Genomic DNA, 17,055 nt, shown 5'->3' on the forward strand with positions numbered 1-17,055 from the left:
GTTTGCTGCATTGATTGACTCTTCCTTTCATGAAGAATTTCTCTGTAGCATGCGATGCTGTTTGATAGCATTTTACCCACAATAGAACTTTCAAAATTGGAGTCAATCCTCTCAAACCCTGCCGCTGCTTTATCAACTAAGTTTATGTAATATTCTAAATCCTTTGTTGTCATTTCAACAATGTTCACAGCACCTTCACCAGGAGGAGATTCCATCTCAAGAAACCACTTTCTTTGCTCATCCAGAAGAAGCAACTCTTCATCCATTAAAGTCTTATCATGAGATTGCAGCAATTCAGTCACATCTTCAGTCTTCACTTCTAATTCTAGTTCTCTTGCTGTCAGCCTGTCCTTTGAAGCTTTGAAGCCAGGCATTGACTTCTCCTTTCTAGCTATGAAAGCCCTAGACGGCATCTTCTTCCAACAGAAGGCTGTTTCATCTGCATTGAAAATCTGTTGTTTAGTGTAGCCACCTTCACCAATTATCTTAGCTAGATCTTCTGGATAACTTGCTGCAGCTTCTACATCAGCGCTTGCTGCTCCACCTTGCACTTTTATGGTATGGAGACGGCTTCTTTCCTTAAACCTCATGAACCAACCTCTGCTAACTTCAAACTTTTCCTCTGCAGCTTCCTCACCCCTCTCAGCCTTCACAGAATTGAAGAGGGTCAGGGCCTTGCTCTGCATTAGGCTTTGGCTTAAGGGAATGTTGTGGCTGGTTTGATCTTCTATCCAGACCACTATAACTTTCTCCATATCAGCAATAAGGCTGTTTCGCTTTCTTGTCATTCGTGTATTCACTGCAGTAGCACTTTTAATTTTCTTCAAGAACTTTTCCTTTGCCTTCACAACCTGGCTACCTGTTTGGTGCAAGAGGCCTAGTTTTTGGCCTGTCTCGGCTTTCGATGTACCGTCCTCATTAAGCTTCATCATTTCTAGCTTTTGATTTAAAGTGAGAGACGTGCAACTCTTCCTGTCACTTGAACATTTAGAGGCCATTGTAGGGTTATTAATTGCCCTAATTTCAATATTGTTGTGTTTCAGGGAATAGGGAGGCCCGAGGAGAGGGAGAGAGACGGAGGAGCAGCTGGTCAGTGGAACAGTCAGAACACACACAACGTTTATTGATTATATGGGTGCGGTTTGTGGCGCCCCAAAACAATTACAATAGTAACATCAAAGATCACTGATCACAGATCACCATAACAGATATAATAATAATGAAGAAGTTTGAAATATTGCGAGAATTACCAAAATGTGACACAGAGACATGAAGTGAGCCCATGCTGTTGGTAAAATGGCACCGATAGACTTGCTTGACACAGGGTTGCCACAAACCTTCAATTTGTAAAAAATGCAGTATCTGCAAAGCACAATAAAGCAAAGCGCAATAAAACGAGGTATGCCTGTGTTCAAACAGGAGAGAAGCTCCCTATTCAGCTGCAGAGCAGGGGGAAGCATGCAAAGAGGTCAACGCTCTACTGACATCTTTGGGAGATCCAGCTCCCCAGAATAAGCAAGAGGAACAGAGCTGCTTTCTGACTGCAGCCATCTGCACATTATATGTCCCACTTTTCAGATGCCCCTACCTGCCTTTTTAGACTTTCTCTGATAACTACAGTCCTTCCTTCCAGATCCTCTTCCCTGTCACGGTGTCACATGCCCCTCCTTTGCCCTCCTCAGTTTTAGTCCACCTGCAATATCCTCCACTCTGCTCTTGTCATCTTTTAGTGCATGGATCCCACTGTGTTTTTATATCATTTATGTTTACTCCTTTCCCCATATTCTGTTTTAAGAGATGAGTCAAGTGAGAGTCTAATCAGACCTAATTCATATTGAGCTGTTCCACCTCCTGCTGTGGAGGAACATGTCATTTATCTCCCTGACATGCCCTCACTAACCTTCCCTTTGGTCTGCCCATATTTTAGGAGTTAGCTGGAATGAGCTGTCACCACTGTGGCAGCTGTGGGCTGTGATGGTTGCAACCTATCTGGGAAACAGGATCTCACTGCATTTGGTGTTCACACAGATAGCAAAATGATGAACCTGGCCCCCAAAAGCTTAAAATCTACATTAAGGCTTGGGAGAAAGACAAAACAGAGAAGGAGACACTAGCAAAGAGCAAGACAACTTTCATCACACGATCCCAAAATACACAAATCACCTTTGGAGTCATGTCATTGGAAAGCTCCAAATGTCACAAACTTTAAATGCCCACAAACGTACACCCTGCAGTGGACTAAATATTTATGCTATTGCCTGCAATAAAGGTTTCCTAAGAACCTGTCAATACCAATATCAATGCAAAGTAAAAGTAATAGGTTTAAGTAGTTCATCCTTACCTCTTGAGCTTACTGCTTTTTTAATATTTTTTTTTAAATATAAGAAATAATCCCATATCAGGACATAAAAATCAGATTTGTACTTAAATGGAGCTGTATGTTTTTCACAGCACTGACCTTCCATATTTTCCAAAACCATTCTTCAACTCAAAGAGGATAATCTATTTTCCTGCACTTGGGCTATGAGCAACATCACTGACATCAGGAAATGATAACGTGGGTTAGCGTTGTGATTTTTGGATAATTATAACTTTTATCCTTCCAAAAGAAACCATAAAGGACTATCTGTCTTCTTCCTAGCAATCTCAAATGCCAGAAAAACCCTACAAGTAGTTAGCATTGGAAAGAAACAAGAGAAAAAGCAGTGGTACATTCAGTGGCCTTTCCCACCTTGGAAGATGGTTTAAAACAGACACTGAGTTCATTACCCCATTGATTTACGCTAGTCAAAGATTTGGCTTATGCATCATATCATAGAGATACACACTCTCAAGCGCAGTCTGCATTGTTCAAACTGAGCCAGTTCTTGAGAGTTAGTATTGATGACCTCCAATCAGATGTTGCAGCTCAGCAGTTTGTACCTTTACCAATGCTTAACAAGCTCCTAGGTTTCTTGCCTAAGAAAAAGTACCCTACCTTTTTCAAACCGATGTCTGAGTGAATCAGCAGAACCCAAGCATGTAATAAAAGTTTTGTAGGTTCCACTCTTTCTGGTCTGTCACAGATGGTCTTTGCAAGTGCTCTCCTGAAAAGGAACGCTTTCCTGTGTCAGGGTCACAGGTACTATTGTGATAAGAACTGCATAAATACCAATGGAAAGTTTCAACATTATCACTATGTCTGGGGCCAAGACAAGTGATTAAGAAACCTCTCAATAACCTTGCACCATTTTATGATCCAGCAATAAAAAGAGCCAACAGCTTTATCTTGCCAAGAAAAGCAGATTGTAGCTGCATAACACACAGTGATGGTTCTTTTGAATGCTGTTGATTCACAAAAATGGCAAAATAGGTTTGAGTTAAGTTATCTTTCAAAATTAACCAATTTAGTGGGGGAGGGTTCATCACACAGCGGGGGCACTTGGACATTGGCAGGCAGTACTGGCAGCACATAACAACATTTTGAAGCTTTGATGTGAGTGTCATGTGCTTGATGCTGCAGTAGCAGCTACATTCAGTTCAAGAGAAATCATATAGAAGACAGATGACACAACCAAAAGTTTTTTTTTTTTATCAAGAACCTATACACCCCCCATTCCAGTGCTACCTGAAGGCTATTCTCTGAATTAGACCCAATTCGGTTTGAATACTAGGTATATGATTCATGACATCAAAATATTACGGAACTTTGCTGTTGTACATGCTACACCCGAAAATAACACCTCCTTTTCTTCCCTGATGCATTCCTCCAAGTGCTTTGGGGACAGTGTATGAGTTGATCATTGTTAGGGGCTCAAGTTGTACTGTATCTGTACAGGATACAGAGTGTCTATGGCTCTCTGCAACACTACTGTCATAAAAAAATCTGATCCTATGGGTATCATTCACTTGACTGAATATATGAACTAGTTATCCGAGACTCCCATTATAGTTAATGCAGAAAAATAGGTCCACTGGGTGCATATTCATCTTGTTCTAAAGGCCATCAGAAGAACTGTCTCCCCAAACTTTTTCTTTCTCTCTGCTGACTTTGCAAGAGGAGTTTACAGGTCTCTGGCTCAGCTGTAGTTAGGTGATATGAATCACACTCAGCTGAGTGTGGTCAAATGAGATCAAATTCCCTTTCCTTATCCAAAGCCCAGGCAACATATGAAGGACAGCAGTCAACTTTTCTCAGGGACACACATATAAATAAGTAGGAAGCACAACTGTACCAAGGCCTGAATGGCCTGGGACTGGCTGGAGGAAAGCACTGGCAGTTGCCAGACAGAGGAAACCACTTCATTCCCTGTCTCAAGGCCATGGGTTAACTGCCCAGCTGTGTTGTGGCTTGTAGCACAGACTGTGAGCCGATTTGGCCAGGGAACCTCTACACTGCAAGAGAGTTCTTGTGGAAAACTCTTGTTCTCTTCTGGCAGGAAAACAGGCCTGCTCCTGCCATTGTGAAGCCAACACAAAGATCTAAATGATGCCTGAAAGCTTTTCATTTAACCATTTCCCCACTGGTGATGACAAGATTGTGTGGAATCTCTGCAGTAATATGAACTCTTTTTGAGGAATTTCATGATTATCATTACTATTTTTAACATTACTGTGGCTCCTAGGGGGTAATGGTATAGGGTCAGATACAGATACAGAATAAAGAGACGATCTCTGCTCTAGTGTCTACAGCCTAAGTAGAAGACAACAGAGGGAGGCATTCATCTAAAGAAGTACCCAGGAAACAGCAAATATTGCTCAGAGTAATAGTTAATGATTTTGAGATAGCAAGGGTCTAACCACTCTCAAGGTTTATCATAACAAGTATTGCCTATAATATAGCATCTTGTATACTTGGGGTGGTGCATAAGGGATAATAAAATCATGAGAGAATCTTGTACAGTTTAAAAGCATCAGACTTGCAAAAGTGTCTTACAGCTGTATCAACAACCAACAGCGTCATCCTATAAACATTCAGCATGAGGAGTTTAACACGTCTGATACAAAACAGCTTGTGGTAATTTTGTTATCACCATTGTATTTCATTTCTGAGGAGAGAGAAATAATCTACTTTCCAACAGCTCCACTACAATCAGAATTTTGATTCTCTGTCAGTTATAAACTTTTAATACATTAAGTCCTATTCCCAACTCTATCTCTTCTGGGTGCATTACTGTCTAACATCGTTAGTACTATTAAGCTATTTTTAATTATAATGAATGTCACCATAAAGAGACAAAGCAATGAGACATTTTGGCTTACAAGTAATACCGTTCTCTGAAACATATAGGCTTCTTATGGGATTTTTCAGTGACAGCTGTGGGCTCCTCCATCATTATCAGAAGCATGAACTAAGTTTCATGACCTTGCAGTACTTTATTCTACCTTCAAATGGTCATTGTTTAAGCAATTACTTAAACCTTTTCCAATACCTTACAAAAAAGTTCAAGCTCTCTCAATGCACTGTGTTATCCAGTCAAATGGGCATCCATCTAGGCTGTCATCACAGTTACAGCATTAATAATCTGGAGGGACATGCTGTCTGTGGTAGAGTCAAGTTTGGGTCTGTGAGGGAGACTTCCAGCTTTCATTTTATAACAGGATGCTTTCTCCAGCAAAGACTGTCTTGAAAGAGTACAGCTATTTTGTCCAAGTAGGTTGCAAAAAATATGCATCTAGGCTGAATTTCTTCTTTAAAAGGCTGGAAATGGCCTAAACAGTCTTTCACTGAATATAACATAAGTTAAGGACTGTGTTACAGTTGAGAAACCCTAGGATGGCATCAGGCATAGTTTTATGATAGTCAAAGAAGTTGGTTTCTTTGGGCTTAGAGGTAAAGTACCAAGGTAGCACTTTTGTTTTCCAAAGCCGTCTCAGAAATTTTGAAGCCTTGATTTGCCTGCTAATGTTTTGCACTTTTGGAATGTGCCTACTACTACAGCCTTTTCTGCAGCTGCATCCATTTATCTTCTATCAGCAAACATCTGCATGTGTCAGAAACGCATTGTGTGCCTGTAAGACTCAGCCAGCTACTCCAGCAGTGCCTGCAGAGGAGGAAATGGTACTCTGAGTGGAAGGCCTGTAGGCTAGCTGTCTCCTCATCGGTGCCGTCTTGCCGAGCCATAGCTTAAGGTTAGAAGAGCTGGCACTAGAAGAAGCTTTTGTTTCCCCCATCCAAAGCCTCAGAGAGACCTATCTTCTGCCTGCCTCAGGAGTTAAGAGTATCTGCCTTGGCCATGCATACTGTCAGAAAAGGGTGATCGTGTGATCAAGCAACTCGTCCTACAGTGCAGAGTGTCACTGCTGCTGGAAGAGAAATTGCAGAGTGGCCTGTCCTGTAGGAAGATCAATGGAGACTGGCCAGAGCACAGAAATGGAAGGCCCACAGTTACCCTACATATGATTTTGGGAGAAACACAAAATGGTAAAACTAATAGGTTTGCAGATATTTTATGAGGGAGCAGGGGACCAACGGGGAACATCCATTTGAGAATGTCACATTTCTCACTAATGGAGGGAGGATGTTTGAGGGCCTCTTCTGCTAAAACCTTGTCAGCATATCATTTGACCAGCATCCTAAACTTCGGAGAAAGGAATCAACTTCTAGACTGTTCTACCTCTAAAGTTCAGCATGGTAGAAAGTTCATTCCAGTCTCCCCTCCTCCAGGCTCCAGCCTCACTCCCAGTGAATATAGGAGACATAATTACCTGTTTCCTAAACTTAGTAGTCAAGGTGGCAACAAAATGGCCTCTAGTTCACCTGAAGGTAATACGTTTCCACAAGTAAATCATATTATATATTAAATCATACCCTATGACTTCAAGAGAACAGCTGTTTTATATTTTGATTGGCCTTTCTAACTAGAATTAGATCTTTTGTGGTGCTACAGCAAACATAGATCAGACTTCTTGCACTTTAGTATCATGCTTACACTGTTAAAATCCTCATTTGGTTTGAATGAACCAAAATATTCGAAGCAAAGGACTAAAACAGCAGAAAATTGCTTGATTTTGAGGTGAAAGCATAAATCTGCTCAGATTTTTTCAATTTCATTTTCATGTCTACAGCAGTCAGAGACTGATATTTTATCAAAATAACTCTCACAACTATATACTTTTAGCCAGCTAGACCCTTACACCAAAAGCAGGGAGACAGGCATGTGTTTTCAGCCAGCAAAGGTTTTGAGAATCAACTCACTCTCTCATTAAGCAAATCTCTGTTCCCACAGCCAGGTCTTCTGGCTCTCGTGGACAACACCCTCACAACAGGCAAAGTACGATTTTGAAGGCAACATCTTCACTGTGTATCATTTTGTTGGCAGTGATGGAAAAACAAGATGGAAAAAAAGAGCAGGTCTCCTCTGATGCAGAGTTTCTTCCTTTTCATGCCTACTCATCTACACCAAGAGATTACCTTTATGCCCCTCCTATGGTGTCCATGCAAAGTATATTTGCTCTATAAAGGACACAGATGGATTCTGTCATAAATGCCTAGGATAGTCATTGGCTGATACATCCCAAATGCTACTGATAGCTTTGGGAATCTTACAGTATGTTTTTTGGACCTTTATTTCTATGCTTGTTTGTATTGCCTTGCGTTGCTATAATCTGTGCAGGCAGACATGATGCTCAATATAGAACATAGCTAGAGACATTATATAGCTCTACTTCATAGTACACAATGTTAGGTGCTAGTCTAACACTATCACAGGATACACATGTCAAAAATTACATATTTTATGTGTTTATGAAGAGCATATCCAAATTGTAGTGACTTTCTTTTGATGATTGTCCATTCTTTGGAAGGCATTGGGGTTTGGACATTGATTTTGGAATGTCTCAGCAATAGAGAATTGGATTAAATCAGATGACTATGTAATGATTCTTTTAATATTTGAAAATATTTTTTTAATGTGATGAAGGTTCCTTCAGTTAGTGCTTCATTGGTTTCTGGTTTTGACCCAAGACACTTTAATAAATGTTATGGAAGTGTGACTAGCCAATTGGACGGCAGGATTTCAGAATGTCACTTCACAAAGCAGAGCAACTGCCAGTACTGTCTGAACTTATGTTACCCCAATCACATGCACACATTTTCCTGGAATTGTGATTTTTCTTAACTAATAGTTTTCTAGCAGTTCAGGAAAGTGTCCTAAGTAACATGGCTTCTGAGTCACATTGCGAATTAAAGTGAAAAATTTTGCCTGCTTGTATGGCACATTCTCTATGTGCAATGTGACATATGATACAGTAACATGATACAACCTTTTTGCAATTCAACGCAACTCAAATATCATTCCTTCCCCAGTTGCATGCAAATAGTGACTGCACTGTGGTCAGGGACAATGAATTCTCAAAACTAACGCAGTATGCTTCAGATCAGAAAGCATGGTTCAGACAAAGCCACCCTGATAACAAGGATGGCAGTCACTCCTTTCTAAATCCATGTAGTGCCCACACTAGATAGCCAAATGCCATTCGCTTAACTGTGTGTGTCGTGCTGTTTACTCAGTATCATTCGGGTGAAATGTAAGGACTCTAGATGGCGTTGCACCACTAGCTGAATGGTCAGAAACTTTAAGTCACATTTGGGGGGAAATAGAATAAATATGCAGATATCTTTCAGGAAGCTGAATCTTCTTCATGTGAGCAAACTAAAACAGCCTGCTCAGTTATTCTGCTATTCACTGATACAGAAATTCATCTATAACTATTTCACATGGATGTGAAGAAAGGACAAATTCTGCTTGGTATTCCCATGGGCAAATGGGGTCTCTGCAGTTGTCATGAGCACAAAAGGCATTTTGCCCCAGCTCCCCAACTCCCAAGAAAAATTATAAGATTTGCAAAACAGCTGAGGAGGTAGGTAGAGAAGGGGAGCAGTCAGAGAGGTAGATCAGAATCCACATTACTGTGGATATTGTCAAGGGGCTGGCGAAGACTGGGAGGAATAAGGGTTTCCTTAGGAAAGGCATCATATAAGTAAGGTATCATAAGTTTGTTGCCTTGCAGCAAAATAGCTCAAGCCATTTTTCCCCACAGGCAGACCTGAATAGTACAGTTAGTTTGGGACTACATCTCAAAGTCAAAGTCCAGAACCTGTTCAAATTGAGAACATCAAGAAACAACAATAGTCAATTCTGTAACTGGACTCACTTGCTCAGTGAGGAAGCTCTAAAAGAAACACAGATCCCAGTCATTTAGTGATAATCATAAAAAACTGCTGTAGAAGGGTTTTAATGAGAATAAGTAAGTTATCTCCTGGAACAACCCTATCTTATCTATTTTTCTCAAATGGATACCAATAGGGTGTCCAGAGGCAACAAGACACAAGTGAACGTTACTCAGATCTAGTGTAAAGTGGGGACAGTAGTCACCAAGAACAAAACTTGTGGACAATAGGGCAGGGGTCTCACAAGGCAGAGTTTGCACCAGTTTTGTCCGTTTTCAAACAGACTATTTCCCTTCCAGCTCTGTTTGCCTCTTGTGGGAGCCTACATCAGTACCACCACATCAGTGGCTAGATATGAGGCAAATCCCTGTAGGGGGAAAGCACAAGCAGGCTGTGGAAAACAGCCCTCAAACAAGCAACACTCGCTGAGCCTGAGCTGATTGCTTGTTTTGATTGCCTTGCGATCACAAATCAAAAGAAAGTTGTTCCACTGCCCTCTAAATCTGCCTTCTGGCCTCGCCTTGGTTTTACAGAGCTCCAGATGTGAGCCACGATTGATGTCGAAGTTTAATTAGTGCTGTCTTCATTTCAAGCAGCTGACTGACAGAACGGACTTCTGAAATGCTGTGTGTGATTAATCTAAACAGCTTGATGTATTATTCAGACATTAGGATCCTTACTGAGATGGAGTGGACTGGGATGGCAGCTGGGAGGGATTTTTTGCTAATACTCACGAGCGAGAGCTGCTCTCACTAACGTAGCAGTGTGTTAGTAGTTTCCTTTCCAAACTGATAAGAGCCAAGGATGGATGCCATGTGGCATGGTAACAATACAGAACTGTTCTCTTATCCTTCATTGTAGCTTCTCAAGTCAGAAGCAGATAAAAGTCAGAACAAATTGGCTTTCTTCACAGCCTCCCCGATAGCTTCCCACCCCTGAAGGAAAAGCACAATCATTTCTGCAGGAGTGCTGTAAGTACATTTTCACACGTTTTTGGCTCATCATGCCTATCAGAGATTGTAATCACAGAGAATCAACAGCAGCAGTCGCAAAGCCGAGATAATAAAGCACTTTTGAAAACCACAATTCCATAATATTTCTTTCAAAGAGTTTGCTAACTTTGAAAGGAAGTTGGATGTAAGGATCAAAAATCTAGTTTAAAGAGAGAAATTGTTTCCAACAGTCTTCAAAGTTGCTTTATCTAGCTGTTGTGCAGTTGACTGTACTTCTCAGAGTTGTCTTTGAGTAAGAGAAGCTATGAGATAGAAGATTTGTTAGAATCTCTTTTCTAGAAACTGAGAAAAATTTACAACTGGATATTAGACTGTTGTGTAGATTTGACTATCTATCTGAACAACAGTATCAGTGGTAATTAAAGAAACAAAAACTTCCTTTCAGCTGTGCTAAAACTTGCCCAGGTTCCTTCCCTTAAGTCTGTTTTGATTGTACAGACAGACTGCAAATGGCTCTTGGACAGAAGAGACGCAAAGAGCTTTCTGATTCCTTGTGCTCACAACATGATGGTTTGCCAACATTTCCACCCTGTCATAAGGGCAAGGCATTCTCCACTCACATGCTGCAGGGACTGAAGATTATGGGGAAGTGCTGTTTCATACCCACCATCAGCAAAGCAGGCCGGTGGACAGGTATTACATACCACCTGAGCTTGTAAAGTATCTTCTATCTCTATCCAGCTTTCAGTAGCAATATGAAATTATTGGATCTAAGAAAACCTGTTCGAGCAAAAATGGCCACTCAAGGCTGTATCAGTGCATGGTGCAGAAGTAAAAAGTTGGTTTAGCTGTGAAAAAGGAGTGCATACAACAGAGAGCAGCCATGTATATCTCCAGCAAGGAGGAATATCTAACCCCCCCGTCTTCTTGCCAGGAAGTAGAGTTCTAGTTGAGACCTATTAGCCATAGGATTCTCTCCAATGAAAGGAATGAGAGCTCATCACAGGGAGAGACCCTTGCAAAAAAACTCTGAAAGCTGTGAGTCTGTTATAAATTGGGCATTACCAATTGTCCCTTTCTCCTACCTTCCCCCCTAACACTTTATTACTAATATAAAGGGCAGGATAGGGCAGGGAGGGTTGAGACTCAAATTCTCAAAGATCAGGACCTTGCAGCCTCATTAGAGAGGCAGTTTTATTGTTGGAAGACAGAAGCAACTCTGACAGCTTTTCTTGGCAAAATCGACTCGGCTCTGATGAATATAGGACATAGCTCTTTGCATCTAATTTTAAAATTCTGGAAAAAGTAGCCTATGTCTGTCATTGCTTTAGGAGAGGAAAAATGTGTGGGGGAGAGACAGGAAAAGAGACAGTGAAGTTTGCGGTTCTGTAGCTGAAGGATTCCAAAACATGAGACCATCAGGGCACAATTTCAAGAGGGAATTTTTTAAGCATTTCCTGAAGAAAAAATTAATATTCAGTCTTCAGAAAACTCATGTGGAAATCTAATTTTTCACTGAAGAATCAGTATGTCAGACTGGCATCCTGAATCAAATAACTGGAGTGTGAAAAAGAGGGATTACTGCCAACCTTGACATGATTTTAGTTAGAGTCATGTCTGATACCTGCATGATTGCGTGGTCCCAAACTGAGGTTGCCTACCACTTCCCATCATAAGGCTCTGGTTCCAGTTGCTTAGAACATTGCCAGGCTTTAGATGTTCAGGCTGAAACTTTCCATGAAATATTTGCCTCAAGATTTTTTTTTTTTTCCAGCCAAAATGGTTTGACCATAGATGAGGATAAAGCTCTTTCTTTGTGTAAAACATTTTCTGCCAATCTCTTATTTGTAAATGTCTAACATTCTCTTGTCGTGCATCACAAATTTGAAGTTTCGACATTTGAAGAGGCTTTGTTGGCAAAGATATCTCTATTGCTGTATCTGTAAAAATCTACCCTAATGTAGCAATGTAATAACTTCTGAGAACAACAGGAACTCAGAGATGCTCCGTAGCGACTTTCTGGAGTTTACCAGCTAAATTCTCTTTAGATTGTGCCTGTATAGATCACACTCCAGCCTGGAGCTGAGCAGGATGTGGCTGCAGGTCAGCACAGGCCCAGCCCATGGAGCTGAAAGCTCCTTTCCTCTCCCTCAGGCTGCTGGGCTTGGGCAATATGGAAAAGGAAGTCATCAGATTTGAATGTGGAAGGGGAAGAAGATAAACACTGATGGAAAAAGGTAAGACCTAGCCCAGAAGCCTGAGAGTATTGGAGGAGACTACAATTAGAAAGTGGGGTTAGGGAAAAGGAAAGCCAAGAAGACCTGAACCCAAAGGAAAAACAGGGAGCTAGGGATGGAAGCAGAGGATGGGGAGTGGGGATAAGCAGATCAGAGCTGGAAAGCAAAAAGGACTGTTAGGGCACCAAGACTGGCACTGAGAAACTTCTGGGAGAGACTGACCTCCTGAGGGCTTGCGAGAGAGGCAGTATATCCCAGCCTACGAGTGAGTAAGTGGGAAGGAGGAAGGCGCAAAGAGCACCCAAGGAACCCAAGCAGAAAAGCTGTGACTATAAGCCAGTGGGACAGGCAACACAGGTCAGGGAGCCGGTAAAGCTGAAGTGGGAAGAGATCACTTAGGGAAACAGGAGGGAAGAATTGGGACTGGAGGGCAGGGAATGACTGGGATTATTGCAGAACTGGGAAAAAAGAGATGCCAGCACCCACAAGAGGATGGTGTTTCTGTTGGGTTAGGGAAAGTTAACCATAACTTAGATTACAGCAGCTTGTAAGTAAGATTTTTAACCTTCACCATATTATTTAGGATATTTGTGGAAGGGGGATAAATAAGTATTTAATTCCCCCCAAAACTCTATCAAGTGTTATCACACTGACACCACCTGAGTCATCAACAGGTTTAAAACTTCAGGTCTACTGTGTAGAGTTCAGTTACTTGAACTAATATAACAACTGATAGAGACAGCAAGTTGCTTCTGTGTGACTCCTTCTTGTGTCTCATTAATTGTGTATTGCCTACATCCTGACTTCGTGGCTTTTATTCTGGCAATATTGCCATTGATCTTAAAAAGCTTTAAAAGATTAAGATATGAAAAGTGAATACAATGCATTGTTTCTGTGTTCTGCAACTAAAATTGAGGCACATCAGTAAGAATGGGTGTAGCCCTGTGTACCATTAAGCACTGTAACATGAAGGATTTTTTGTGGGATATATGTGTGCACACAAAAACCCATGGGTCATAAATGCCAAAACAATCCAGAAATCTAACATACTAAATAAAACATCAAAACAAAAGTAACCAGCAACTCAGCCAAGAATCTCTGTCCATACAGAAAGAATCTGAGCAAGCAGAGAAAATGACTTTTTGTTTTGGTAATCACCAACCAATGCATGTGAAACACAGCCCTTTATAGTGTGAACTACACTATTCCTTCGTGATAGTCTTGGAAATAAATGGTGATTTATTATATTGCAAGAATACCCTATGGCTGGACTGTGGTTGCTTGATATCAGTAGCTAACTTGAAATTAAAACAATTAAAGCTGTGCATCTGTTGGACAGACAATGCTATCACAGTGAATAAACTATAAACTATGCATAACAACTAGGTGCAGCAGCAGAAAGAGCTCTTGCATTTATTCTAGGCAAAGTGGATATGGTTTCAAAATTCAGTTAAAGACACTAACTAGAGGTTTACTAATATGCTGAATAAACTTGTGTCCTATGTGAAAACAGAATTATCATCATATCCAGTTACACAATGGTTAGTATTCTCTATTAGAAATTGCTTTCTGGTTTAAATAAAGTGATTCTTTCATGTAAGAAGCCAGTGATTTGTCATGCAGTGTATGAAGGTATTGTATGTACAGACTGATTACACTGGTCTTAATGCCTTCAAAGAACTGGTTACTGAAGTTGCAAATTAAAAGCTCTTGAATGGCGAGCAGGCAAAGGGGTTAGTCATCAGTCACTCTGAAGCACACATCGCTCACCACTAACTTCTTGTGCTGGCAACAGGAATCTGTAATTAAGCACATAACTTAGCATTTCTTTTCTAAAACAGAGGTCAACATGCAATGCATTTCACAGACAAGTGTGTGGTCATACTTTGCAAGCAGGAGGTTTTCTGAAGTGAAAACAAAAGTATTAACTTGTTTTGCTCTACTGGTGAAAAACAAATAATTTGTTCTGGACCACACACCGAATTAATCATGTTTTGGACACACTGCACGCTGAGAATCTTCTTCCACTTTTTGTTCTGATTTTTAGAAATGATGGTCCTGGATGTTCTCACGTTGTCTCAGAAAGTCAGATCTGAAAAATCCTACTCTCAAGGTGAGGCTTCACCCCAAATTTTGCTGTGTGTCTTCCATTCAGAAGAGAGGTTAATTCCCAGGCAGTGTGCTCTATTATTACTAGTACCTGCTTAATTTAGAGTATTGGGTAATACTTCCTAATAAAACAAAAGAAGACATAATTCTGATTTCTAGCAACAAGTGAACAACTGATGAACAAGTGTTTATAGAAGAAAAAATTCAATATTAGGATATTAATTCCTGAAACCATACATTCCTGAAATAAAGGAGTTCATTTAACAAGTATTTGAAATGTTCTGACTTGCATTTTTATTTAGATTTTGTTTTTTTATTTTGGATAACTGATATTAAAAGTTTATTTAGGAAGAAAGTATACAATAATAAGTAGCAAAAAGAAAATATTAAACCGTGAGTACGGATTAAACTTTATTAAAGATTCTCTTTCCTCTATGACTGCTAAACTTCTGTGGAACTAAACAACCACACACACACAAAAAGAAAAAAAAAAACAGCAAAAAGACCACCACCTTGCACATTAAATTTACATACTTCTGGCAATTTGGATTATTCACAGTGATAGTGAAGAAAAGATCACCTACCTTCACAGATCCATTCTCATAATCAGATCCTTGCAGCAGATGTAGAAAAGACACCATGAAAATATTCACAGTTGCCCACGGTTTGTACATTCTGATGTTTAAGATCCACAGGTTACTACACAGTCGTTGTCATACAGCTGGAAGTGGCTGTTTTGAAATGCATTTCTCTATCACCAATTCAAAAAAGAAAGCTTCCAGAATTTCTATTATAAACTCACAAAGAATTCCAGCGTATGTGAGTAAGTATCTTGCTCTTTACTGTTCAAAACAATTATAAATTCATCTAGTGATTTCTAATTCATCTAGTCATTTCTTAGAGTAGCTTTTAGATATACTTGAAAGAAAATCATGATAAGGGTTTAAATAGATATATATCTGTATGCAATCTCACAAGTAATCAGGTATGGATTCCAGTTAATAAAGTTGATATATCTTCCATCAGGACACAAAGAGGTATTCAAAATCCATCCGTGGTCCAGAAAATTTAAAAGATCTCTCTATTTTGTGCTCCGTGTTACAGCAGCCTTTTAAGATAGTAGTGTAATGGCCAATGTTTTGAGCTAGAGAGCTGTAATCCAACTCTGTATTAAAACTTTTTTCACAGCCTTCATGGAAGCTTGCAGAAGCATGTGTCTTAAATCTGATACAGACTCTGGCAGTAACACAGTCAAATTTTGGCTCTAATCCCGTTTTCTCCCTACCAATAGCATAGCAGTTTTTAAACTAACTGATGCAATCTATACTCCCATTATTTTAAAGAAGATTACCTGAAACATGAAACTTCAGCACACGTTCTTACACAGCACACACATTTTAAGTTACTTCTTAAAAAAAGAGAGGGAGAGAAAGGAAAAGAGAAAGAAGGAGAAAGATCATTTTCTTTACTGCCTTCTATCTTCTGTGGCATGGGGTTTTCTGGATAGATTTTACAAAGGAAAGTTAAAAACTATCCTTAACACCAAAAAGGATTTTGTTTTTAATCAAAACTCCTGAAGCTACAGATATGAAAAGAATAAATCTGTTTTCATCACAGCAAAATAGAATTATTTCTGCACCAAAATAGAAAGACCTGGATGCATTTTCTCTGTGCGTTTCCACAGTTTAAAACCAAAATGGAGATATAACATTTTCAATTATAACATAGACAAAGGCTTTGCTAATTATGCATGTTTAATATATATTGCTGTTCACATTCATGATCGACTCTTGCATGACTTAGGGTTTGCAAAATCAGAAACTATAGTTGTTAACATAAAACAGTCAGCCACATACCTAATAATTTCAGATCACTTGTTTCCTACCTTCAATTTCCAAGCAGTAGCTCTCTTAGTTACATTTCCGTAACTATCATTAGCTTGCATAATTTCTTCTATAGTATTCCTCACAAATGGACATCAGAGAGAAAATTATTTGAATCCAGTCATTCCAGCTGTTGTCATTTAACTGAGCCATCATGTTTTAAAAGCATATGATGTATGTAACTATATTATTTGTTAGCATAGTCTTTTGCCACCTGTTTTCTGGAAGCAATCTATTCCCCCTTTTTTCTAGCTGGTGGCTTCCTTTCCCACCCACCCTGCTCCAGTTTGTACAAGGACAGCAGGAATTTCACCTCTCTGAGTTGGGTGTGCAATAGCTCCTCTTTTCCGTGTACTTGCCTCTCTCAGTCACACCTTCCCCATAGCCATGCTGCCTGTGGTATCCATATGGTTTCACAGGTCCCACAGCTACAAAGGGCATTCTGTGACAATTACTGTAGTTTCCCATTAAATTACATGGACTATTTATTTAACCGTTTTAAATTAACATATTATCTAATGCTTACGTATGGTCACCTTAACCTCATTTAATTTCTCCACTTTCCTTCCGATATGGATATCCATGTCTTTGCAGGAACTGAAACCCTGCTGAACTAAACAAATACTCCTTAGCCTTGCATGTACTGCTTCAGCATAAAGGATCAAACGAAAAATAACCATTTTACAATGGTCCCAGGACTGCATGATAATAATAATTTTCTA

At 39.9% G+C, this 17,055-nt stretch overlaps 1 protein-coding gene across 3 annotated transcripts in view; it reads right to left on the reverse strand.

The window, feature by feature from the left end:
* VEGFD (vascular endothelial growth factor D) overlaps window positions 1-15,648 on the reverse strand; it is a 31,808-nt gene extending 16,160 nt beyond the window's left edge. For 2 of the 3 annotated variants that reach the window (XM_067289733.1, XM_067289732.1), the window contains exon 1: window positions 15,035-15,648. In XM_067289733.1, coding sequence (XP_067145834.1) covers window positions 15,035-15,124 — 90 coding nt within the window. In that variant the 5' untranslated portion in view covers window positions 15,125-15,648. The remainder of the gene's footprint in view (window positions 1-15,034) is intronic. The other variant, XM_067289734.1, reaches the window with a different exon arrangement.
* Between the last annotated feature and the right edge of the window lie 1,407 nt (window positions 15,649-17,055).

This window comes from Apteryx mantelli, chromosome 1 (assembly GCF_036417845.1).
Source record: "Apteryx mantelli isolate bAptMan1 chromosome 1, bAptMan1.hap1, whole genome shotgun sequence".
NCBI lineage: Eukaryota > Metazoa > Chordata > Aves > Apterygiformes > Apterygidae > Apteryx > Apteryx mantelli.